This window comes from Calypte anna, chromosome 2 (genome assembly GCF_003957555.1).
Source record: "Calypte anna isolate BGI_N300 chromosome 2, bCalAnn1_v1.p, whole genome shotgun sequence".
NCBI lineage: Eukaryota > Metazoa > Chordata > Aves > Apodiformes > Trochilidae > Calypte > Calypte anna.
Window position 1 is genome coordinate 20542088 of NC_044245.1, and position 26084 is coordinate 20568171.

At 35.7% G+C, this 26084-nt stretch overlaps 1 protein-coding gene across 1 annotated transcript in view; it reads right to left on the reverse strand.

Annotated features, from left to right (window-relative positions):
* Positions 1 to 25039, reverse strand: part of SLC39A12 (solute carrier family 39 member 12) — a 31522-nt gene extending 6483 nt beyond the window's left edge. Inside the window, exons 1-11 of the mRNA XM_030445502.1 lie at positions 24859 to 25039; positions 23394 to 23746; positions 20104 to 20385; positions 17377 to 17584; positions 15526 to 15725; positions 10440 to 10611; positions 7986 to 8158; positions 6613 to 6765; positions 5304 to 5414; positions 3009 to 3072; positions 631 to 789 (exon numbers count right to left, since the gene is read on the reverse strand). Coding sequence (XP_030301362.1) covers positions 631 to 789; positions 3009 to 3072; positions 5304 to 5414; positions 6613 to 6765; positions 7986 to 8158; positions 10440 to 10611; positions 15526 to 15725; positions 17377 to 17584; positions 20104 to 20385; positions 23394 to 23663 — 1792 coding nt within the window. The 5' untranslated portion in view covers positions 23664 to 23746; positions 24859 to 25039. The remainder of the gene's footprint in view (positions 1 to 630; positions 790 to 3008; positions 3073 to 5303; positions 5415 to 6612; positions 6766 to 7985; positions 8159 to 10439; positions 10612 to 15525; positions 15726 to 17376; positions 17585 to 20103; positions 20386 to 23393; positions 23747 to 24858) is intronic.
* Between the last annotated feature and the right edge of the window lie 1045 nt (positions 25040 to 26084).

Sequence of the window (26084 nt, forward strand, 5' to 3'; positions counted from 1 at the left end):
AAATTCTCCATCCCACTTTGCTGTTTTGGGAAGTTTTTTACGTACATAGCACACAAAATCTCCAGTCATTTTAGAACAGAAACAGGAATCCACAGCTCTTATTTCAAATTTGCCAGCATATGCATGTTCATCAACACAATGTCAGGAACAACTTAATCCACAATAGACTCACCACAAGGAGATAACTGAGGACGATGTTCAATTGAACTACTTTCCTGTCCTGCTTATATCTTATGTTATTATCTTGTTATTCTTAATTAGCATCAGGGATGAGGGTAGCATGAGGAATACATTGTTAAATGACTCTGCTGGATATTAAAACTCTTGGATAGCCTGTGGTGTCAAGCACACATGGCTCTTGCTCACAGCTTACTATTTTTTCTGCCTATACATGAGAATAAAAGGCCACTCTGACCTGATGGCTTTCAGACTTGGATAGAGTGAGATGGGATGTTATTCAGTAATGAGGGCAGAAGCCTCACCTCCTTTTTGTGAAGGGGAAAGAGAAGAACACAGCCCTTTATATATCCATTTGCCTGGATATATAAAGGAGAAAAGACAAAGATATGTAAAGGACAAAAGACAAAATTACAATGACAATCAGGAAAAATACATATATGTATTTCTTACCCATTTCATGAGGAATTTCATGGCATAAAATAGCAATAGTCGTTGTCACACCTGTTTCTGTTGAGGAAGAGAATGCTGCTCCTATTACCAAGCCATCAGCAAAATTGTGAAGACTGTCACCCACCAGAACCATTATTGCTAACAAGCTAATTTTCTTACCTAGGAAAAGAAAAACAAAAAACCGACAAAAATATACCCAGAAATTTTAATGCAAGCTTTATAAATTTTGCTGTGTTACAAACAATTTGTTTTTTTGGTGACTTCACACACAAGACTATGAAAAAATCATAATAATCAAGGGAAAATAGTGTTTATCTCTTTTCTCCTTGTTATTAGATTTCCTTCAATACATTTAAAACAAAAATTAATCTGTAGAGAGTAATTCAGAGATGCAAATACCAGGAAGTAGATCCCTTATTTTTAGTAGGTCAGCTATTAGACAAAAAATTATAAACAGGTTTGAGTCCAGCCTCATGACATATCCTATGGGTTTGGACTAATCTTTGGTTGCTGAAATTCACACAAGTTTTTCTTTTTTTTTTTTTTTTTTCCTTAAAAGGTAGGTATTTTTTCACTATCATTCACAGAATTATACAGCTGTAGCAAAGATGAATATTTAGTCTCACGCAGCTGATCATTTTAGTACTACAAAAGCATGCTACTACAGAGTAATATTTTCAGGGTCTGGTTTTTATGAGATTGTTTTACAATGAAAGATAAATATTAAAGACAAAAGCCTCAGAGTATCCTTATTAGTACAGCATTACAGCACGTTCATCTCCAACTATTGTTTCAATCAATTAATGGCTGTTATGTTGACAGTGCTCCTGTCTGCAGCATCACTCATGGATGCAGATGGCTGTTTTTCTTTCCCATACTGTTTTGTGACCTTGCTTTAGTGCAGAACAGTACTTTGGATGTTCATGATCAGGCATCTGATGGGGTTAGAAAGGTGCTACTAGTGATACAAGTATTGAAATTAAGCTCTCTGTCCAGACTGTAACCTAGATAGCCTGTAACCCAGAGTAGCACACTGAAAGGATTAATGGGGAGGGATTTTATCTCTTCAGGTAGCAATGAGCCTCTATACATGGGATCACTGTCTAAGCTTAGAAACATATACTTGATTTCCCTACCCTGTACTTTTTTCATCCATTTTATCCACAGTCTTACAAGAGAGACCTTGCAATGGCTCTCAGGAAACTCATACGCAATACAAAAAGAACACTTTGCAGAAGGCAGCTTTTATGCCTGGGGAAGCTGGGTTGTGATCTTGGCCCTAAGCATGTATTTTTCTGACTTTTGATGGCCCCACACAGATATATTATGACAGTCTGAGGAGTTAATGTGGAGCTGTACAGAACTATCTGAACAGATTTATTACAAGGTTTCACTTCAATAACATTTTTCCAGAGATGACCATTTTATAGTGATGAGGGAGATGTTTTTCTTACAGAAACTGGCTAGGACTAAAGTCTTCAGACCATTACAAAAAAACCACATAGCACATAAAAGCCTAACAACTGTATTCAGGAGGTCCTCTCTAGTTGCCTGGGAGCTGTGTGGGTTCAGAAAAATTGGCAGGCTTGTTAGATTTTCCTGCCAGCTTCCAAAGCCAGACGTGAATATCCCCAGTTTGCACAGTTCTTTCTAAACACTATGGGCAGTTTATAATCAATAGTGCAGGGCATGAGTTACATAGAAAGAATACATGGTTGCACTACATTAAGTTTATGATTTTTAATAAGTACTGGCAAGGACAGAATCATGGCCTGCCCTGAGATACTATTAGTCACTTTTATTCAAGTATCTGGTCATTGAGAAAGATGTACCATCATTACTGGAAGTCACTCCAGAGTGTTGTCTGCAGTATAACCTATGGATCAGGTTAACATTATGGAGCAATTGCAAATGTCAGCTTTGTGAATTTAGCTGACTGAAAGTTAAGATGCATATACAAAAAAATCTGATTGTTTTCTTAATTTACTTTCAGGCTATTTTAATACAACTTTGTGACAAGCAATTATCTTACCACGTTATATTGCTGCTACAGTAGCCATTAACTTATTACTCTATTTCTACAAAACTTCTTAAACAATTCTGCATTTATTTATGATAATTTAATCTCCTTAAATAAGGGATCAGAATTCATAGCAAACATTAAAACTTGAACAGTATTAGATTAATGAACTTCACTATTACAGGACTGAGATCTGAATAGGTCTTTAAGAAGACATTTAATTATGTAGCCAAGCACCATCAGATGTGATGAGGTAAAACACAGCAAACACAGAGCTAAGCCACCTTCACACTTGCAATTGCATCTTAGGTCTCAAGGCTTTTTCTGTTGCTTGTCCAGTCTGTTTATTGATACTAACTTTTTTTGCTGATCGCCTTGTTCTCTGGAGGAACTTCAGCAGACTCAGAGTCTTCTGGGCTTCTCTAGTTTAAAGCAAAGATAATGGGTCAGTGTTAAGAAGCTCTTCCAGCTGCTACTATAAATATAGGAAAGTATGAAATACGTTAAAACTTTTTGAATTACAGATAGTCACTGTTACTTAGAGTCACTGTTACTTGCATAGGTATCACTAGAATCATTTACTGAGTACTGACAGCGTGTGTGATTGGCACTGCAGAAACACATGAAAAAATCTCACTTGCCAAGAAAGGGTTACAGTCTAATTCAGGTAGGAAGACATTCAGAAGCACTGCTGTAACCCAAAAAGATAATGTTTCTGCTTGAATATGGACAAATCAGCCAAATGCAGAAATGAAAAGAATATCATAATTCAAACTGTGTCTTTTAATTTTGTAATTATTGTAGTTTCCTGCTAGATAGGATGTCTACAGCATTTCTAAGGAAAAATGGGTAGACATTAGAATCTCTTTGTAATTTATGTTCTTCCAGTTACTCCGTGAAAACACAAGACTAGGAAAAATGATAATAGGTAGATTTCACACCTTTTCAAAATATAGGCTTTTTTTCCTCAGAGTAGTACAGCCTTTGGTGCCTCGCCTCTTGGCCTTTAGTTAGGGTTTTGTATTGGCATGAGTTGCTGGGCATACCAGCACGAGTACACTCCACTGCAGTGGGTCAAATTCACCCTTACTGGAAGTGAAGAGTGAGATAGTATCTTTGTCCTTACTCTAGAGCATTAATTTAATGCAACAGCTCTAATGTTTTGTTCTCTGGAAGGAGAAGGAAGAACACCAGGTCTCTCTCTCCCCCTTCCTCCCTGGGACTCTTCTTTTTATCTAGAGAAAATATTAATAATTTGTGCAAGGCTGATATAAGCAAAAAATATCTTTGTTTGAAACTAAAACCCATGAATTTTTGGTCTCTATATTTTCTTTTGAAAAGCATATTAAAGTTATTGTGGCAGTCAGTGAGGAGTCAACAGGGCTTTGATAAGGACAGAAGCCACTACTCCAGAAACTACAAAATAGATGTGTACTGACTGCAAAGGAGGATATGCTTCTTGGCTGGTATTAGCTTGATTGTGGTGTGGGATGTGTGCTGTAGAGGCATGAGGAGGAAAGGGAAAGGATTTGGTTTTAAAATTCTTCATTTTAAAGAAGAACTAAAAGCTTTTGCTTCCAATTACTGCAGCCATTCATATGAATTCCAGTAATTGTTCCACTTCTCTTATAACACTCACTCACATGCCACTTCTTTGAACTCTGAGTCAAAACTGCAAGACTAATCACTGACCTGAAGGATTTATAACATTTTCTTAGTCAACCAGTGTTTGTCTTCTTGTTACTCACATGACTACAAAAAATTGGCTGCTCTTGTGCAAACTGGCTAAGCCAGCCTAGTTCTTGTGATCTGTACATAATTTCATGGGAATCTTGTATCTAAGAGGAGTGACGAGCTCATTCATTATAATAATGACATGGCTCACGAATTAGTAAACATGCTTCATTTTTCTATTTGCTCTGCATTCAACTGAGAGTTTCCCAGCTGTGCTGGAGATATTGATAGGGCTCATCAGGCTCTTATCCACCACAGCTTTAGTAAAATGGAGATCACATTACTGATTATCTCTGGGGATTTTGATTTAAATAACGATAAACCTACATAGCTAGACACTACATAGAAACAGAATTTGTTGGAAAAAGAAAACAGGTTAAAAGGTATGAGTCCATTTACTCTGAAAAGATATATCTGCCTGAATATTCTCCACAGACAAACAAAATTTTGTGACTTCTTTTAGGTAAGCACCATTCCCATGTATACAGCTTGTTTATGCTTCTTTACAAATCTGTGGAAAAATGTCCAACAACAATCCAAGATTTCATTTGTTCACTAAATGTGCACTTAGTTCAGAAAATCATGAAATTTTTCCCAAGACAAAGTCTGCCCTTGCATATGATAAGTTTTTAAAAGGACGGGAGAAGGAAACTGAATTTTATCAACAAAAGGTGATAAAGGAAGTGCACTGGTATATCAATCTGATAAACACTTAAGTGCTTGTAAAAATCTGTGTTTGAAACCTCTATAAAAGCTCATTATAAACTTTGAAATCTAGCGATTCATGAAAATCATAAAATGTAATAAAGGATGAATCAATAAAGATTGAAAAATACTGATTACATTAATTTTGTTCATTTTTGAGGAACAGAGAAAGAAGGATATAAAATCAGGGAAGTATGTCATATCAGTAACCTACCAACTGTATGGTTGAAGTAGATTTGCCTCTGACTGAATGTTCATTTAATTCAGATTCCACTGGAAGATCATGGGAATGTCCCCAGTGCCCATTAACTAAAGAAAGACCCTGCTGAATGAAGATGCTTTGTAATTAGTTCTGAAACCCAATGAACATAGGCTCAGTCTTTCTCTGGCTTTTGTCAAATTTCAGCATTTATAAGAATTACTTTACTAAACCCAAAAGCTATTGAAAGAGATTATTGGCTGACATCAATATTCCCCAATGTGTATTCAGTTCAGAAAAAATCCTCCCCCAAAAATAAATGAAAAGTGAATCAGATAAATAAGTGACAACCATAGTGGCTTAAAGAAACTTCTTTTGTTGTAGAACAGAAGATTAAAATTTGAAGCTGAGATCGATATAAAAAATACTTTTAGAATTCATATAGTTCTCAGAATATGTTTGAAGATTTGTGGAATGATAACAAAAACCCTCCTCTCCAAATAAGAAACATAAAGAACTACTTTTTTACCAATCAAAGAAAACATTAGCACCATCAAAATATTCTGTTCGTTTCATATAATAATATTATCTCTGTCCCAAAGATAATGGGAATAGACTCATTGCTATTTATCTAAATCAGCTCACTCATTTAAACACCCTCTGTAAAATGGAACAAGTAAAGGTTTAGCCTTCTTAAGTGACATTAAATAGCCTTCCATGCTGAGAAACTTAATGAGCCCTCACACTTTGTGTTACATTATATCTTTGCGCATAATCATATTTTCAGGCACCAGCATTGAAATAAAGAACAGAATTACTTTAAGCATGGCAGTGAGCAAGGAGATATTATTAATATAATCTTGGGTTCTACTGACCACACCACATGTATTAGATGTCAAAATCCATTTGGATAGAGACCAAAAACTATATGGAAACTTTAAGATGCCATTCCTTAAAATATCTTGTGCTACCATCTATGTTTTCCTCCTCTCCAAACAGAACCTAAACAACCAGCACTACTGTTTCATGCTGATACAGATTCCTCCGACTCCAGGGATAGTCATGAAAGCATGCTTATGGAACACATTCAGTTAAATTGAGTTAAAAACATGTAGAGCACATCCATGAAGCATACGAAACCCATAGACTGGAGCAAAATAGAAAGTGAAGGTCAGCCTAGTAGGAACACTTTGGAAAGCTATTTCTACTGCTTCATTTAACTCACAAAAATAGTAACTGCTTCCAGAATCACTGTAACATTTTGTGTTCTGTAAAATCTCAAAATAAAAGAGATTTTTTGATGGATAAATTTTACAAGTTTTACCTGGTCACGTGGTGTTACCAAAAGAAAGAAACACTTTTCTATCAGAAAAAATCCATGAATTCCTCCAATTATTCCCAAAAGTTTCCAAATATATTCTTTACCCTCATAGAAATGTTCTACTTCTTGTGCTTCATGTTTATGCAAACCAAGAGTCTAAAATAAAGAGATAAAGAAAAAAAAAATTAAACAGGAAACAATGGGGTTTTTTTGCTAGAGTACCATGTTCTAATTCAATTTATTTGCAGAATTTTCTTTTCCATCTCTTTCAAATTTAAATTATATTTTAAACTAATCAGCTGGATAGCAGATGGACGAAATTAATCATTAGGAGCCTCTGCTACATTTCATTATCTCTCAGTGTCGAAAGGAACAATATTTTTCCAGAGAGATTTTTTGAAATTGACATTTATGTTAAATATTTAGTATATTTTGCATTATATTGATCTTCAAAGTCTAAAAATTTACTGGCATCATCTTCAGATGTGACCTTCATATTTAAAGTGATTCATAAATCTTTCTTCTGCTGGGTGTGCTTCCTTTTCTTCCCAGTGGCACAGTATAATAGCCCTCCTTTGCTCTAAACTGGGCACTTTAAATACTGGAAATGTACCTTAAACTGGTGGAGAATACTTTCACACTTAAAAGGTGTTTCTTTAAGAAACATATTTGTCTGACATTCACTGTGAATTGCCTTCCTTAAACCACACTTCCAGTTCTTCTTCCAGAGGTATATATTGATCATGAAGAACATGTTAAACAGAATCTCAAATGAAGTTGTGAAGCTCTCAGACAAGTTGAAGTCTACTCATAACAGTTTTGTCATACCAGAGGGACTAAATAAATAAATAAATAAGAATTACCAAAGGAAAATTTGGTTCTGATTTACGTGCTATCCTATTCTTATGTCATTATTTCAGAGAAAAAAACCCACAACACTCATTTTTACTACAGTTTTTGCAGGGGACTGAAAAGCTATGAAGGGGGACTGTGGATGCCTTGTAAGACCTCTGAACAATTTCTCCTGAAATTCATTACAGGTTCTGCCTCATGAAAAAATCTAGAAACCTGTCTCGTGTAGGGCTTAAGGATTTTCTGAAAAGAAATGTGGATTTCCTATTTTTTTGAAAATATGAACCTTATCTTCTCTGAATTCATCAGTCATTGATTTCTGCTTTGTACTACTTGCAGTATCTCTCTGAATTAAAAATTGCAAATGTAATTGGAATGCTGGGTAGCTGGTTAACCGATTTCACTGAAAGCTTTATTTCTGAACAGATTAGCATTGGCCAGGTTTAAATGAAATTTTTATCTGTGTGTGCACGCACAGGCATAGGTGTCAACACTTGAAAACCACAAATGTTTGTACTATTTACCTGAGGAATAAGGTGTAGCAATGCATCTCCAGAAAGGGTACCAACAGCCAGACCAACAAACAGTTGTAAAATGAGTGTATATGTTTCTTGACAGGAGTTAAATAAAATAAGAGTTGTACCAAACATAGATCCAATAGTAATAAGTAAAACAGCCACAGTGCTGTATCCATATTCTGTGAGGAAAAAAAAGAAGAAACATCTTTAATAATTCAATATTTGTGTTTGTGATTGAGTAATTGTTTCGTGTGTGTATTTCGTTTTCAGGATATGTTTTTCCTCCTTTCTGTACAAGCACACAGAGGAGAAGTGATTCATTGTGCCATACAGATTTTTCTATTTATGTGTGACACAGAAGACAGAATTAGAAGCCTAAAAATCATCCATTTTTTCTGGCTGTACAGGTAATACAGTTTAATGCTTCCAAATTTCAGACCTTAAAGAGCTAGATAGTCTGTGACTGTGGAGACTAGAGACATTTGGAGCAGCACAATGAATGCTGGTCTGCATTTGTTTCCTCTCTTAACAGCTTTATGCTTTTTATTCTATATCCTCACATGCCACATTTGTGTATCTTGAGTCAACACTTCACTATTAACCAAATCATGTTCAGTAAACAAAGGCCTAAAACCACAGATGAATGTAGGCATATAATTTCAGTTGTAAGAATGAACTTTTGGGTCCAAATGATGTGTACAAATGTGCTGTGGATAATACTCCTTTGGTTACTGCATCAGGACCACCAATCTATTTTCCCCAGGTTACTGGAATTTTGGGAAGTTTACTCTTATAACTCTTCAGTTATGTGCTGCTCACATCTCCAGCCTTCTACACAACATGAATCCTGATTACGCTGTATGAAAGTCTTATGATGGAGGTAAAACACTGATGAGAAACAGATATAGAAAAACTAATGCCAAATATTCAAAAGTATCACTTAATGCTTCACATTTTAATAGCACTGCAAGGGTTCAGCACCTCGTAAAATCAGACAGTAAATTTCACAGACTGCACATCCAAATACAAAGGTATAGCAGATACTTATGGATGGTCAGGCCTTGGTGACTGAGCCAAACAGCACAGCCTGCCAGTAAAATAGAAATGAAAATAAAATTGATGAGCCGGTGCTCAGGTCACTGGGTCACACATAGGAGAAACCTAAGTCTTTTGACTGTCTAAAGCCAGCAGAAACCTTACTTTGTCAAAAAGCACAGGGAATTAATTATTAATTCCATTTAGTGTTTGAACAGTTCAGCTTTTCTCATCTAGACAGATCTCACACCTTTATAAGACCAATAAAATGTATTGATTGGGCTGATGGCCTTAGACTTGGGATAATTTCACTGAAACTAAATTTGCCATGAACCTTGTGTATGACCTGGGTAAGATCCCTTTTTTCATTGTCCCTTGATTCCCCATCTGAAAAATGGGCAGATCCATGTAGCATAAAAAAGATAAAAGCAGGAAAGACTGCAAGGTGTTCAGGTAATGAGAAGTGAGATAACATGAGAAAGAAGGACTCCTTCCTTCTGGAGTTCTGTAACTATTCTTCCTATTCTGTATCTTTCTTTCTCCTATAACTATTCTTCTGACATCCATGAGTGTCCTTGCATGCCCATATCTAAATTTTACTTTTAATGCACACTCATAGACCAATTAGTCTGTACACTGTGGAATGCTAGCTCAGGTAATTCTAGCTTAAAGTACAGTTAGAATTTAGACATGAAAAGTGCCCTTCCATAAGGGTTGTCAGCTTGCTCCTAAAAGATCTAAACATCTAGAGGTGACCATGTAGATATTAGGATAAAATTAGTGAAGGCACTGATTTTTAGCCTGAAAGTGATGCTCTACTACAAATTATTAGGGTTAGATGTCCATTCTTTTTTACACATTATGGGCTCCGTTATTACCCACCAGAAATTAGTGGTCTCTGTAATACATCAGAATACTTTTTTTTTTTTTTGTAACATTACCCAGATAGATATTGCTGGTTTAAACTAAAAAAACCAAAGAAACCAGGAACTACATTAAGAAGCCCTTAGGTCAGATCAGATTCAGATTAATTTTTCTTGATTGAGGGGACTAGGGATTGACTACAGGAAAATATATACACATATACATATATATATACACACACAAACACACACACACACACACACACATATATATATACGACCTATATATAGTTTCTAGAATAAACCTGGTGAAAAATCCACAGAACAGGTCATTTCTGCCAAGCAAGACACTGATAAGGACCAGTCACTTATCAGTGTAGTACCATTATCTGACATGCATGCTATGAAATTAAAGACATAAATTACAGAGCGCAGAAATTTCATGATCTTCTATTTTAGGTTATTAATAAGTGAAATTTCTCCAGAATTTAAGCCCCTGCACTCCTTCACCTGAATTTTCACCATACTGAAAACAACATAAACTGAAAACAACATAACTCACTTTCCAAAGTTGTTGGTAGAAGCTTTGCCCGCTTGGAATCAGGAGGCTGACATGAGCAACTTAATAGTTGCTGAATGATAGCTGGACTGATTTGCTTGAAGTGGTCCTCAGAAATGGAGGAAGAACTGTTTCTAAAAAATATCTTCACAAGTTCACTGGCAGAGAAGCAAACCTATATAGAAAAATACAGTTAGTGGATTTGTTGCATATGTCTGCATTTAAAACTGTTAAATTGGAAATCTTAGAATAAAACAGGGTTAAACAACCTGAAAAGTTTGTTTTGAATATAATCTTTTGTCATTAAAGTGCTTCAATTACTTCTAGTTATTTTTTTTTAGTTAAAACTTGATACTTCGATACATTTCAAAAAGATCAGAATCTTTGGAATGAAGCAGCACAATTTCTATCAATGATTGTTAATATCATGAGGATTTGACACAATAATATCCCTACATGTTTTATTATTATGCATGCTAATAAAAATATTTTAATGCTAACACAAGTCATACTCTTTCCTAATGATGTAAGTTACTGTACCTGTCTCGAGATAGTACTGAAATCTGTCCATGTGCTGTATGTTTGTATCTTTAGCAAGATGTGAAACTAAATTGTTTTTTCAATTCTTTTAAAAATGGCATGTTACTTTAAGGTAAGCATACTTGAAGTTTCACAGACTGTATTAGCTTTAAAGATTACTTAATACTTGTTATTATTAGAGGTACTTAAGACTCATTGAATGCCAGGTTGATTGTCCTCAAGGATCATCTGGTCCAGCCTTTAAGAATTTCAACTATTTTTTCCTCTTTTTAGAAACATCTCTGTCAAAAGAAGGAACTTTTCTTGAGAACATTCATGTTTTAAATAATTTTCTTGCAGAACTGGGTTTTCATCTCCAGATAAAAGTAAGCATTTGATTATTTCTAGTGCCAATTTCTGTAAGAACTTTTAAAAAGAAGTCCAGATCAAAGTGCTCTCTTACTTAAAGGAATAATATTTATTTCTTAATCTCATCTAGTTAGTTGTGATTTAATTTAATTCAAATATAATGTTTATTTCTCTTATTTAAAGTATTTGGCAGCTGAGAGCCAAGGGATTCCTAAACAATATTTAATCACTGGAACTTAAGTTTGTTTTGAAAGGACTATTTAATTTAAAAAGTTGTAATTATCACTAATTCTAAATAATACAATTTAAAAAGCAACATTTTCCTGCCTTTGTTCATACATTAATAAAGGAATGTATGCCTTGTAGCTCATTCAGAAACTGAATTGAGTACCGATACATTTATTCTGATTATCACATTTAGGTCTTCACCACCTGATTCTAGTCTGTTCATGTCTTGTAGCTCACTCAGAAGCTGAATTGAGTACTGATACATTTATTCTGATTATCACATTTAGGTCTTCACCACCTGGTTCTATTCTGTTCTCCCTCCAAGCAGAAGGAGAATGTGATGACAATTCAGAACTACCATATTAGAAAAGACCTTTCATTTGTCTTTTTGAAACAGCTAATTTCTCTCTAGGAGCAGGAAACACCAAAAAGTGGTATCAAGCTTGAAGCCTAGCTCGTGGCTGGTTATGACCAGCATTCCTCACTGATCAGTACAGCATATGACCAACATTCCTCACTGATACTATTTAAGGCCTTCGCCAATAACCTGAGTGATGGAACAAAGAGCATTATGTTATATTCACGGATCCAAATGGGACAAGTATTCAATATGCTGACAGGCATGGCTGCTATTCAAGGGAAGTCAAAGAAAGAGGCTGACAAGACCTTCATGAAAATCTGCAAAGACAAATTTATTTTTTTTTCAAACATAATAACCACTTGCATCAATAAAGGCTGGGGACATGTGATTGGGAGGTACTTTTATAGAAAAAGCCCTTGGGGTGAGTCCTTGCAGACAACTTGAACACAAGTCATCAGTGTGCCCTTGTGGCAATGCCATCTAACTGCATACTGGGCTGCATTGGGAAGAATATAGATAACAGGTGATGGAAAAAGATTATTGTTCTCCACTCAGAACATCTGGAAAATGTCGAGGTTAATGATTAGAGGATTGGAAGACCTATCCTATGATGACAGACAGAGAGCTGTGTTTGTTCAGCCTGGAGAAGGTTGTGGAGAGATTTTGTAGGAGCTTTCCAGTACCTGAAAGGGCTACAGGAAATCTGGGGAGGGACTTTTTATAAGAGAATGGAGTGACAGGACAAGGGGTAATGGCTTTAAACTGGAAGGGAATAGATTTAGGCTAGACATTAGTAAAAAATTCTTTCCTCTGAGTGTGTTGAGACAATGGAACTGGTTGCCCATGCAGGGGGGTTGGAACTAGATGATCTTTAAGGTCCCTTCCAACCCAAACCATTCCATGATTCTATGATAACTAGCAGTACAAGAAAGACCTCGGCAAACTGGAGAAAGTCAAAAAAACAAAAAAAACCCTGGATGGCCACCAGGGTTACTAAGAAAGTGCAAAAAATTATGTGCAGGGAGAGGCTGAGGGACCTGAGTTTTTTCAGTTTGAAGAGAAGGGGTGGGGGAACCTTCAGTCTTTAACTATCTAATTGGAGTTACAGGAAAAATAGAGACATATAATTATAGTCACAGACAAATAATTCTTATTTAGTAAAATGTTCTCATAAATATGGAGGCATGAGCACCTGCATCTATTCCCTTTGCAAAACTTAGACTTGTTCACATGGGGAGGAAGAGTATTATCTTCAATAGTAAAACAAGTATGTGTGTATCACTAGAGGATGATACTGGAGTAAAAAGTATTATGGATATTGTCATGTGAAAAACTGGAAGGATGAGTGATTTTGGTATCCGAAATCCATATTTCTCTAAGGAGGAATGATAAATGAATACACAGATACTCTAACATAGCTTAAAAGAATTTAATATTATTACTCTTACTAGATCACCTCCTACTTACCTGTTTTATAGGCATTTTTTAAATCAGTAGAGACAATGATGACTTAGAAAGCAATGCCCTTTTTTCTGTAATATCTTTCAAAGCATATTTTCTATATAAAAATAAAATTACAGATCTTAATCTAGTTAAGAAAATACAAGGCATAAACAAGTCAATACTTTGTATGTAGCAGCATCTGCTACTAATGGAGCACAATGGCTATCACAGATAAGTACAGAAAGCAGGCGACAAAATGAGCAATACAACACTGCAACTCAGAATCTCTAATGGAATGATATGTCAAAGAAACAAAGGCATAGCTAGAAAGAAGAGGAATGAAATAGAAAAGAGAAGCTAAGAGTTAATAGAGAAGACCATTTAATTTCTCTCTAGATGTTTCTTTGTGATTTTTTTTCATCTATGAAGAATATTTGGTTCTCAGTTTAACCCCCAAGCCTTCAGACCACTCCCCTGCAAACTTATCTTTTGAGTTACAGTTAAACTCAAAAGTTAAAGAAAACAAAGCCTGTGGTTTATAAATTCTTTTATTGCTGGAGAAGAATTTTATTTCATGTACGGATTGTGTCACTATTGATTTCTATTCCACATAATTTAAAAAAAGAAGAAACAATTTTATAATTATTCTGAGACCCCTTTAAATTTAAATCATAATGCTGATCAGCATGGATGTTACTTCTGGTCATCTGGAAAGAAATAAACATATCGATATGCTATGTATTCCAGTTGCAGCAAAATTACAGAGATAAATACTTATCAGAATGGTATTTAACCAGATGCCATTCATCTCTGTTCCACATCATAAAATGAACACACAGCAAAAGTCAATTTTATACCTCTCATTCTCCTAAATGGAGAAGAAACATTGTCTTGTAGTTAACTCAAACTGTAAAGAACTGAAAAGAACAGAAACATTCCTTGAAGTATTTCAAATTTATACATCAAAAGATATACAATGTATATACTTTGAAGTCTCTTTTTTGCCTTTTGTCTTCCAGTTTAAAGGATGAAAGTCAGTTACCATCCTAATTGTTATTACAAAAAATATTTGTTTATTTTCTAATATTTAGGATATGGATAAAATCATCTGCAATGAGCTACTGACTTTCAAACACCTCCAAGAGGATATGGGGAAGTATCTACAGTTCTCTCTTAAGGACAGTATACTTTATAAAGGAGACTTCTGCACCCCACAGATGGCTATGAAAAGTGTTTGGAAATACCCAATCTTATGTTTACAAAAGCCTTTTATAAAAAACTTGTATTTGTACAGACTTCAATTTACTAGAACTCTGAGACATAAGAGTACAAGAAATCTTGAATAAATACGCAAAAATATTGAAGTCATGCACTACAAGTGCTCCGTGTCTTGAAGAAACACCTGATTCTGTGCAAGACTAAACATTGCCCCTGTACTCAGGCCTGGTGAGGCCACACCTCGAGTACTGTGTCCAGTTCTGGGCTCCTCAGTTTAGGAAGGATATCAAGGTCCTGGAGCAGGTCCAAAGGAGGGCAACTAAGCTGGTGAAGGGACTTAAGCAAATATCCTATGAAGAGAGGCTGAGGGAGCTGGGGCTGTTCAGCCTGGAAAAGAGGAGGCTCAGGGGAGACCTCATCACTCTCTACAACTACCTGAAAGGAGGTTGGAGCCAAGTGGGGGTTGATCTCTTTTCCCAGGCAACTCTCAGCAAGACAAGAGGGCATGGTCTTAAGTTGTTCTGGGGGAGGTTTAGGTTGGACATTAGAAAGAATTTCTTTACCGAGAGGGTGATCAGACATTGGAATGGGCTGCCCAGGGAAGTAGTGAATTCTCTGTCCCTGGAGATATTTAAATAGAGACTGGATGTGGCACTCAGTGCCATGGTCTAGTAACTGCAACGGTGGTTCAAGGGTTGGACTTGATGATCTCTGAGGTTCCTTCCAACCCAGTTGATTCGGTTAGTCTGTCCTAGCGACTTTCACACATTCAGTCCATAAGGTTTTTCCAGATTAATATTTAAACAAATACAGAGAGAAAATGTAGTATCTACACTACTTTTTGAAAATAATAAATTTTATGTCAGAAAAAATGTAGTGTTTGCAAACCTATTTGAACTTTTATCACTGAAATTCTGTATCAATACTATAATAACATAAAAACAAATTAACCTGATCCCAACGTGTGTTCCTTTCACGATCTTCAAAATAATCCTTGAGATCATTTCCTTTGGTATGGTTTGCCTGGACCAGAATATTTCTGGCTACTGTCTCTCTGGTTGCAGTGCTGTAACGTTGTCTTTTGTGACTGTGGAATTGCCCATTTACAGTGCAGATCTTGGCTGTAAGCAGGTTTAGGAGTTCTTCTAATTCTAGTAATTGATTGGAAAATAGATATGTTACCATGGGAAATACACATTTAAAAGTATAAAACAAAAACTAATTTTAAAAATTTTGTTAGTTTTAGCACTAATTCAACTTTTCATTTTAATAATTTTTCTGTTCTCATTTTGAGTAATTTCCACTTAGCACTTCTAGGTGTTCAAGACACCTATATACCCAGCCTTTCCTTATTCACAGTACCAGTTAAATTTTTTGCCTATGAATATCTCAGAGGAACAAAGATGTGACTGAAATGCAGTTCAGCTTCAGTCATTGATCTATGACTAATTTATCTACAAATTACTGCTAAATAGCTTCATCACTTCCTCACATGAATGGAACACCATGCTGAGATGCCACAGTGCCACAGGCAGGTATTTGGATAGTCCAGAAAGACCAGGAACACAGATCCTTTATCAGATGTCCTGTAAGCAATGTTCCAGATGGTGTGCTGCCCTTTGCACCGCAGAAGTGGAACATGTGGCAGCAGATTTTTCTGTTTCTCTGAATGACACCCTAAAACCACCAAACATAGTCTTGCTGTTGTCATCACTGGGGCCTACATTCACCATATACAGATCTGGCTGGGCAATTTTAAAGGAAGGGTTTTGCTGGAAAACCAGTTTACACAAGTGTAATCTAGGATTCCAAGCTTAGATCTGAGGATTTTGTTCTTTTTTTATGATTTACTTTTGTGATTCAATGTACCTCTGTGAAACCTAAGACTGGAAAAAATGTTTTTACCTATGTTTAATTCAACTTCTAAAGCTGCTTTAACCCATACTTAATATACCTTTTAAAATTACTCTAAAAGTTTGTAAAGTGTTGCTATTAGCAGTCACTACAAATAAGGAAAAATAGATGCCTTATAATAATCTTCTAAATCTATAGTAGGCTCTTGAGTGAATGGTTCAGCTTCTTAAACTGCTAAATATGCAGATTGTTTTACAGAACTTAATCGCAGCTGCTGGGAGCTCAACAATTGTGTTTTCTACTTGTTTTTTTTAGTTTATTTGTGGATGATTCAGAACTCTCCAGAACTTTTATTTACATTTCCAGTACATCTAGCAACAATTTCCCATATTTTAGACTCACTGACAGGGTACTAAGACCAAAAGGTGGACAGGGATGCACAAACCATTAAGATGTTTTCATTTGCAGCAGGCAGACATCAGAGATCATTTGGACAAAACAGAATGGCCTGTGTCTATTCCATCTCTTCTGAGCTGTGCATGACTGAGGTGTCCAATCTGACTACTGTATATGAATTATTCTATCCACCCCATAATAAGCCTTGCAATGTATAAAAATCTGCATAAGGAAGCAGTGTAAACAATTACCCAGTGAACTCTGCTTTCTTGAGTACATTGTTATGCTCAGCAATCTCTTGGTTAGTTCAGACTAACAGACAGTACACATTTAATAATCTCAGTAACAGTTTGGTTATAACTCTCAGAGAATTATTTTAAAAAGTGAGTTTATGTTCCAATCTTGTTTTTAGATTTAGAAGATTCTTCTTGACATTTCCAAAATAAACCGGGATTAAAATCTACAGTGAAGTACAAAAAGTCCCTTGGGCATTTAGATAGTTTATATCAAATATGTGTTGCAAAGGCAACTAGAGACAAATAAATAGCTTACCTGTCACTTGGAGCTCAGTGGTACTGTTTAGAGAATTAAAAATATATTTTATAAAGAATTCTGGAGAGGGCAAACTTGCTTTCCCCATACAGACTCCTTGGAAAGCCAGAGTAATGATTAAAGCAGCCAGGCGTGGAAGAGTGTTTTCATCAGCACCATCTCTGCCCATTATATCAGCATTTTTCTCCAGAGTACTCACATCAACACACTGAAATCAGAAGAAAACAGCATGAAGACAGCCCTGGTCACCTCCACTTAAATAATGAGAGTGACAGGAGGAGAAACTGGAGACAGCACTTTCATGGACATCCAGAGCAGAAAAAATATGAAGATTTAATCTGTAATTGACAGCAGGACAGCAACTGCTAAACAGAGGATATTTTCAATAGAAAAAATGTAGAATAAAAAAACCTGAAATTTTACTTAGTGTCTGACAGGGAAGAAGTATAGATATTTACTGATGTTATTTTTGCTTAGTGTAACTTTCACACTGTTTCTATTATCCCTGTGTCCCCCTCAGCTGCATCTACATCTAGTTCCAGAAAGCAGCAGCAAAGGCAGGATTTTTTTAAAGCACAAGAAATTGTTTAAATTGTCTTTAACTCTTTATCTCAAACTTCAGAAAAAAAATTATTTAAATGTCTTTTGTTTCCTATCTGTTTGATGGAAACAATTGTTTGTTATGGGGCTGTAATCTGGGAAAAATATGAAAATATAATTCTCCAGATATAGGGAGACAACCCTGCTGAGTGACCAATAAGCAGGAGATGGTCAGCTACACCTCTGCACCTCTGTGTGTGTAAGCCTGCAGGACTGAATTGAGAGAGCAGGGTACAGCCCTCTCAGTTACATGAAAACTTCACCTTGTGTTCTTCCATTTCTGCCTTCCTTGTTTACATTCACAGCAAACAGTTGAGGTTTGACAGAAACAAACAAACAAAAATATGAAAATTATTTAAGTTCATCTGCCTCTAACCCATACTTTCATTGAACTGAAAATTCAACTAAGGAGCCCGTACGGTAATTATTTTACACAAACTCATCCTTAAACATTGAACAGAGCAGCCTGGCATTTATTTTCTTGACCTTCCAATAGACACTATATTGCCACCACTCAAAACTTCATCTCTCATTTCAAATTATATACTAGGTGTTATAACTGAGAATACAATACTTTTAATGAAACCAAAAAAAGAGTCACTGAAAATTCCTCTCTTCTATTACTACCCAGCATCACTGGCCCTTTTCTATAACCCAAGTGTTGTCATTCTGAGCATTAGATAGTCCGTAATGCTTTGAGTACCTTTCATAAAAAAACCCAGACCAAAACAAAAACCTCTTTTCCCTCATTTCAGTGAGTGGTGAAGTCCCAGATACTGAACAGGCCTAACAACTGATTATACTGCCAGGATAAACAAACAAACCACACAATAAAGCACTTTATGGATTGTTATTCTATCCTGACATGCCAAATGCCCGCTGCTGACTCTTTACAGTTGCCCAGATACTATTGGAGTTCTTGGAAATCAGCACTTTCACCGACATCAGAACCAAAAGTACTGGTCAATGAATAATTTATAATGGGAAACAATTTGACAAAGAACACAGAAAAAGGAACTGGAGGCCCTCAGAATTCTACTGCATGGCCAGGACTTCTAGCCTTCCTCTTCTTGTGTAGGAAACTCTACTACAGAACGGAGTAAACTAAAATCTAATGAAATGGAAAAGAAAATGGGAAATTCAAACTTCAAAAAACCAAACTTAACCGTGTATTATAAAATTATCTAAGGGGCTTTTCAGGGGAGATTAATATGTATTTTAGGATTTATCTAATCTGGCAAAAACCTATTTTACTGGCCTTTACAAGGAAAAGTGTTTTTCTTTAGATTGTGATCTCTAGTATATTATTCTATTATTTTATAGACCCTACTTGAGATAAGGAAAAATAAACAGGGGTAATAAAACTTGATATATGTTTCCTGACTTTTAAAGGATGCTTTTAGCTGAATACATTCAATATACTTTTCTCCCCAAACTCTAAATTTAAGCTTGTCTGTCTTGCTTTTTCTAAAAAGGCATATTCTTGCTGATAAATAATTAGTCACAAATCTATGTGTCTCAGCTGGAGGAAACCATCATATCTTTGGATAGATCCCTAATTCAACCCTGCTTTGGATAGATATGGAAGTCAGGACCCAGTAATGATCTCATCACAGCAAATTGACTCAACATTTCTGCTATTCAGCCAGAACCATTCTGGAGTTGTTCTGCTTTATACCATTCAAATACAATCACTGCCAGTATATTTATACTAGTATATATATAATCTATAACATATGAGAAAGGATTTTAATTTCTTTGAAGCCAAACACAGTATCTTGGACCTACACAGCTATGCTGTTTCATCTGCTCTAAGCAGAGCAACTGCATTGAAATTATCTACTAGAAATGGTCACTACTGTATACCATTCCCCAATCAGGTTTTAGTAGACCCTGTAGAAGTGCTACATAGCAACAAGGCAAAAGCAAGTCAACAAAAATTCTAGTGTTAAACAGCATGTACAGTAAAAGACCAATGTTCAGCCTGTGCTCTCACACTTTTGTCTAGCAGTTTTCTGGAGGATCTTTATACTTATACAATATCTAAACTTGCTTAGAGGCATTATATCACTAATAAATATAAAATTACATTGGGTTTTTTTGGTTTTGTTTTTTTGGTTTTTTTACCTGGGTTTCAGAAGTTTTAAAATGTTTCCTTACTGCAGCCAAAATATCTTCAGTTTCATTCCTTGAAAAATAATAGCAGTCTTCATCATGCCTTAAACTAAGCATGCTCTGTAGGTAGAATTTATAATCCTTATTATTCAAGAGTAGTTCTGAAGAACATACATCTCTGTGATGAAGAATGTAGTAGAGAAGAATAAGAGAAATTCTCTCAAATACTTCTTCGCTGAGATGGCCTTCTGAATCTCCACCAGCTATTAGTAGCAAAGCATCTGGTTCAAGGCACTACAAAAAGAACCCCAAATAAACAGGAATTAAATTCAAGTAACACATTGCCAGTCATCTGCAAGTACAATTAGACAGGCAAACAGAAGAATTAAACTCTTACTTTTGAGGGATTTTACCTAAGCCTACAGAGATGCAGGATGACTGAATGGCAAGAAGAGGGTCAAACTGTTTTGGGTTTTTTCCAGAAACCCAATTGTTAATAAGAAATGTCAAGCTTCCTGGGAATTTAAGGTTTACTCCAAACAGGGCTAATTGTGATCCAGCCTTGTAGAGACCCAAGAGTCTTCCACTGGCTTCAACAGATTTTATTTCTGGTTATAAGTATATTAGATAAGAGCTAGGGCTATTCAAATTTTTGCCTGTGCATTATAGGTTTTTAAATCATAAGAAAAAGACTACCTCTAGACTGTAATTAATTCAGGGTATGCAAACAGAATTTATATCATATTAAATTGCACTGTTTAGAGACAATAATACACCTATTTTTATATTTTTCCAAGTGAATTCTGATAAACTGGAACAATTTGGTCCAGTGTAGAGAACCAGCACAAGGTGTCAACACCATTTAGTCCCCCAAGTGCACTTCAAGAGGGACTGAAATTATACACTCACCCAGTGCAGGCTTTCTATTTGAGCACAGTTTTCTTAATACATACATATATATATGGACATATATACATCCCTCCATTTTTCTTGATGCACAAGCACTTTCTAGAAACTTTTGACACCTCAAGGAAAATTGAGTCTTCAAAACAGAAGACTATGGAAAAGACACACATAGTGTCAGACTATGGAAAAAAAAATACTGAATTCCAGAATAAAGAATCTTTCTTGAAGAGATCTTGTAACTATTGTCATTCATTGTGTAACTGTTTTGTTTTTTTTTTTTCCAACTAGCTCCTTTTCAATCATGTTGGCATGTCAGCTCATCTGAACTATTATGGTAGAGTAGCCATATTGTTCACTTTAGAGAAGAAACCACAACACATGACAGTACCATAGGAGAATCAACCTGCACTCTAATATATTAATGAATCCAGCCAGATCCTAATTTCTCAGACTAAATTGTTCATGACTACAAGTATATTTTGGTTGTTGTGGCTCAACTTGGGTGTTGATTCATTTTTCTACACAGAAGCTGAGTAGAATCAAACATAGAATGTCATGTTCAGAAGCCAGTGTTCCTTCAAGGAACTAAGTTTCTACTTTTAAATAGAAACAAGTCTAACAAAAATTCTCATAAATATTCAATCTAAACAAAAGAGAGAGAGAACTGGGGATGGTAAATGCCAAATTTAATATACATACCTGTAAATAAACTAAAGTATGATCCACTGTGCCTCACCTACACTGTTTATCAAGCTCTATAACACTAACTTTTCCTAATGCATGTCTTCGAGTATTAATATATGAGCTAGGAGGATTGTAGCTGTTCTGTGCCCCAAAAGACCTCAGGTTACTCAACCAGACTCAAACACTCAATGATAATCAACAAATGTACTGCACATAGTGGAAGATTTTTCAAAGACTTTTATAACATTTTGGAACTCCATGAAGATAAATTGTAATAGGTGAGTCTTGTTTTCTGTTGCAATGATGATGACTGAAAAGTAAATTTCTAATTGGAAGGAAGCAGGTGCATTGTAAAAGATGCAGCTACCCCACAGTATATGATTAGCCCACAAAGAGTGACCTTGAGGAGATATCAAGAGGATATAAATTGGTCTAGGCTGATCAATAGCCTAGGCTCCTGTTTTGTGAAGTACTGAAGAACTCTATACCCATTGCTGTTTAATACATTTTCAGCTTTTGATCTGGGTCTATGTTTGGTATACAGAAAAACTGCTACCTCCTGCATAAATATCAACCATTTAAGGAATAATAATGAATGTACCTACATTATCTATGTATGAGATTTCATATTGAAGTTCATATGAAAAATGGAGCATTTGTAGAGAGAGACAACTGAGTAATTGAACAGGAGAAAAAGACTTCAACTTCATTGGCTTGGCAGGCTGCCAAGAATAATATCTTGTGAAAGCATTAATCTTTATGACCATCCTCATAATTCAGGTATAAAGTAACATTCTGCTGTATGCAGGACACTGAACAATGCCAGAGCTTGAGTCATAGAATCATAGAATTGGCTGGGTTGGAAGGGACCTCAGAGATCATTGAGTCCAACCCTTGAACCACGATTGCGGTTGCTAGACTATTAATCAATTAATCATATATTAATCAAAGCCAAAACTGACTAAGCCCTGTGTAGTCCCATTCAACTAAGCTGCTCACTTACCACCATCTCCATCCTACCATAACCTATGAGCTTATTATACTTGTTACTTTTTTTGTCAAATCAGGAGTCAGTTCTGAAAACAGTCCCAGCTCAGCTAGACAACATACCTCCTGTGAAGCTGTACCCTGGACTATTTCCAGTTTCAGTTTGGATTTGTAGATTCATTGGTTTGCCTTTGACTGTCCTTGACCTGAACTGCTTAGAGAGACCCTTCCCTAAATCCCGAATATTACAATGAAAAGGCACATAAATCTGAGACAATCCTGTCTGGGTTTTGGTTTTATAAACACAAATCAACAACAACAACAACAGCAAAAAAAGTGGCAGAGCTAGTGCCCAGTTCTTACCAATATCTTTGCACAGTGGAAATCCTCTGTGACCCAAAATCAAGTTCATTTTTTAGAGTCAGAATAGGGTAAGGCAGAAAATCTTTGTTGGAAAATAAATGCTTGGCAACTTTTAAAGGAAATTTAGAAGTGTTACGCAACTGAAGCGTGGTGCTTTTAAGGAATGTCTGTCATGTTTGGAATACATCTTCATGAGGTCAAACAATAAATATTAATAATTAAAAAAAAAAAAAAACTATAGTAGGTTTTTTGTTGCAGCAAGTCCTTTACATCTTTAGGTTCAGGAGGGCACCACTATAAAAATAATTTTAGCACTCACTGATGATCCTGTAAAGATATCCCTCAGTAATGGAAGCACTAACCAGATTACAATCCTCTCGCATGCCATAAATCCGCTGTGGACACTCAGCTCTCTCCAGTAACACTTTGACCACTTCTCGTGAGTTATTCATGTGGAGCTCAGTGTTGTCAGCTGAAAGAACGCGTAAAACTTCCATCAGAGAGCCCCGGCTGGGAGCATAGCTGCCATCCTGCCCGTGCTCTTCCCCAGGCTGTCCTTCAGCAATGAGCACGCTGAATATGAAAGCAGAACATACCACCCCAAGAGCTGGATGCTTGGTCAGGAAACACATCTCCTCTTCCTGCAGTGCGTGATCCGCACTGACTGTTGAATTGTTGCTTGCACTTCACAGCTTAAACTCGAAACCTGAGGAATCTGAATGGTAAAGGGGAAAGAAACCCCAACCCCTTAATTAGTGTGAATGCAATATGTTTGAAAGGATTTATTAATTGGTTGGCTAAGCTGATTTGCAGTGACAAGCTGTTTTTGAACAACAGGGAGCTTGTAAGGGCTTTACAGTGCAGAGCAGCAGGACACTAAGACAACCATGGCCCTAAAACTTCTGTAGAATTACCAACAAGAGGTTGACTCAAAGTACCCTTCCCTCTTCATAAAAGTAAAGTATATGCTTTTCCTTTCAAGGTTATGTTATTACACTCACTAATAATCCTCTTCAGAAAACAGGAAAATACCATAGCTTTCACTTTCACTCCATTATAAGGCAAGTTTTTAGTAGCAAAAATAACTATAAATACAGATTACTAGTCCAATTCTGATATGAACGTGCAGTAATTATGTTACACGGCAATGACACAGAGTAGGTTTTATTTTCAAAACCCTTTACCAATATTACCAAACTGCTGTTATACAACACTAAACAAGAACGAAAAGGAGGTACTTAAAAATTAGTGGTAGTCTATGATCAGATGAAAGAGTTACAAAACAGAGGTCATAACTTCATTCACAGCACTCAGTGAATGAACAAGACGAATACATCAGAAGCTGCAAGTTTCCCTTGTTAGCTTGATGCAAAAGACATTTTCTACTGTAAATCTGCCTTGTCACTATCCTTCCTAATATAACACCACCTTTTCTTTAACAATAATAAAACAACAATGTAACAAGTCTCAACATCAAAGTGCAAAAAACATAGAAGAGTTTAAGTTCTGTCTTCCAAAAGAGGTTTTCAATTTATTGATGAGCAGACACTGGCAGTGCCATACATTTTCCGATGCACATGTTAAACAGCCACACATAAGTTCTTCTCCTTTTAACTGCAGTTTGTGTCTTACTTTAATGGAATCTCTACTAAAAACTATTTAACATTAAAAACTGCTGAATTCAAATTGGAATTCACCCAGATAAAAGTTAGTATGCTTTTAGATGTCAGGAAATCTTTCAGTGTTTGCATATATTTTGCTGTTAGCAGTTAGGAATATCTATCATTGTTACAAGGTTGCACTTACTTCTAAACATCATTTTCTTACCTCCTGAAGGGAAAAAGAATGCTTGTGTATCTAGCTTCGTGGCCTTCTGAATCTTAAGAATTATTTAGCTGCTGGAAGTCCAATGTTTTTAAAATTCCTTGATGGTGCTCTGGAGTCTGGAGAGGATTAGTTTATTGCTGCCTTGCAAAGTTTTCAGTTGCTATGGAGAGAGCTGTTCTTAAGGTAACAATGGAGGTGGATAGGAATTAGTACATGTTCTTCTTGGCAAACTCTGAACATCATGTTATTGAGTGTATTTCACATATTTTACTAGTTATTTTATGAAAACAGTCTCTAGTTTAGCTGTGCAAGATGTATAAATTTACTGAAGAATGTATTTTATTACAACAGATAATACATTCAAGCACTCTTAACTGGTTTTTATATTACTACATTATCTGAACAATTTTGCAACAAAACTGAGGTGTTTTTTTTTTCATCAACATATTACTTCTCTTTTCAAATATGACAACAGATTAGAAACAGAAATCTTTTCAAGTGCCTCTACAGCAAACTGTTATTTTTCTTTGGGAAAATTGTCCATAGAGAACAGACTTTTTCATTCCCATTTATTATGCACCACATTTTTACCAATTGAAAAAGCTGGCCTACCTCAGACTGTGATGAAAAAAAAAAATTCTTCCACTCAGATTTCTTTTGAGGGATACTGTTACAAAGCTGCCATTTTACATCACCAGGACATTACAATATTACTGCAGTGGAAGTTAGTGAAAACTACCATGACAGGCCTATTTCCACAGCAACAGTGGAAACCACTTCAGTGGTTTAAATTACCTTTTAAATAACCACCTTCAATGTGGAAATGAATAATTAGCACCTCAATTGGCTCAACAGATGCAACTGGGAAGCAGTAAGACTGTGGTAACAGAGACATCAGAATTTTTTAAAGTTACATTGCAAAAAATCCAGAATTCTAAAATGCTGGAAATGTTTCCTACAAGGTGATGAGCTTAAAGAGAACTGGTTTTAGTAAGGGCTGAAAGAAACTGATACTAACTATAAAAATAAAATTAAAAAAGAAAAGTAAAATGAAAACAACAACTTAAGAGAAGTGCAAACTGTAAAAAAATTTTCTCCAAAATATAAAGTACAAGTACACGGACGTATGTACAATGCTCAAGGCTGAGTACTAAAAAATCAACCCTATTAGATACTCAGATACAAAAAACCCAACTCATATTTTAATGAAATTAAATTTTTTCCTT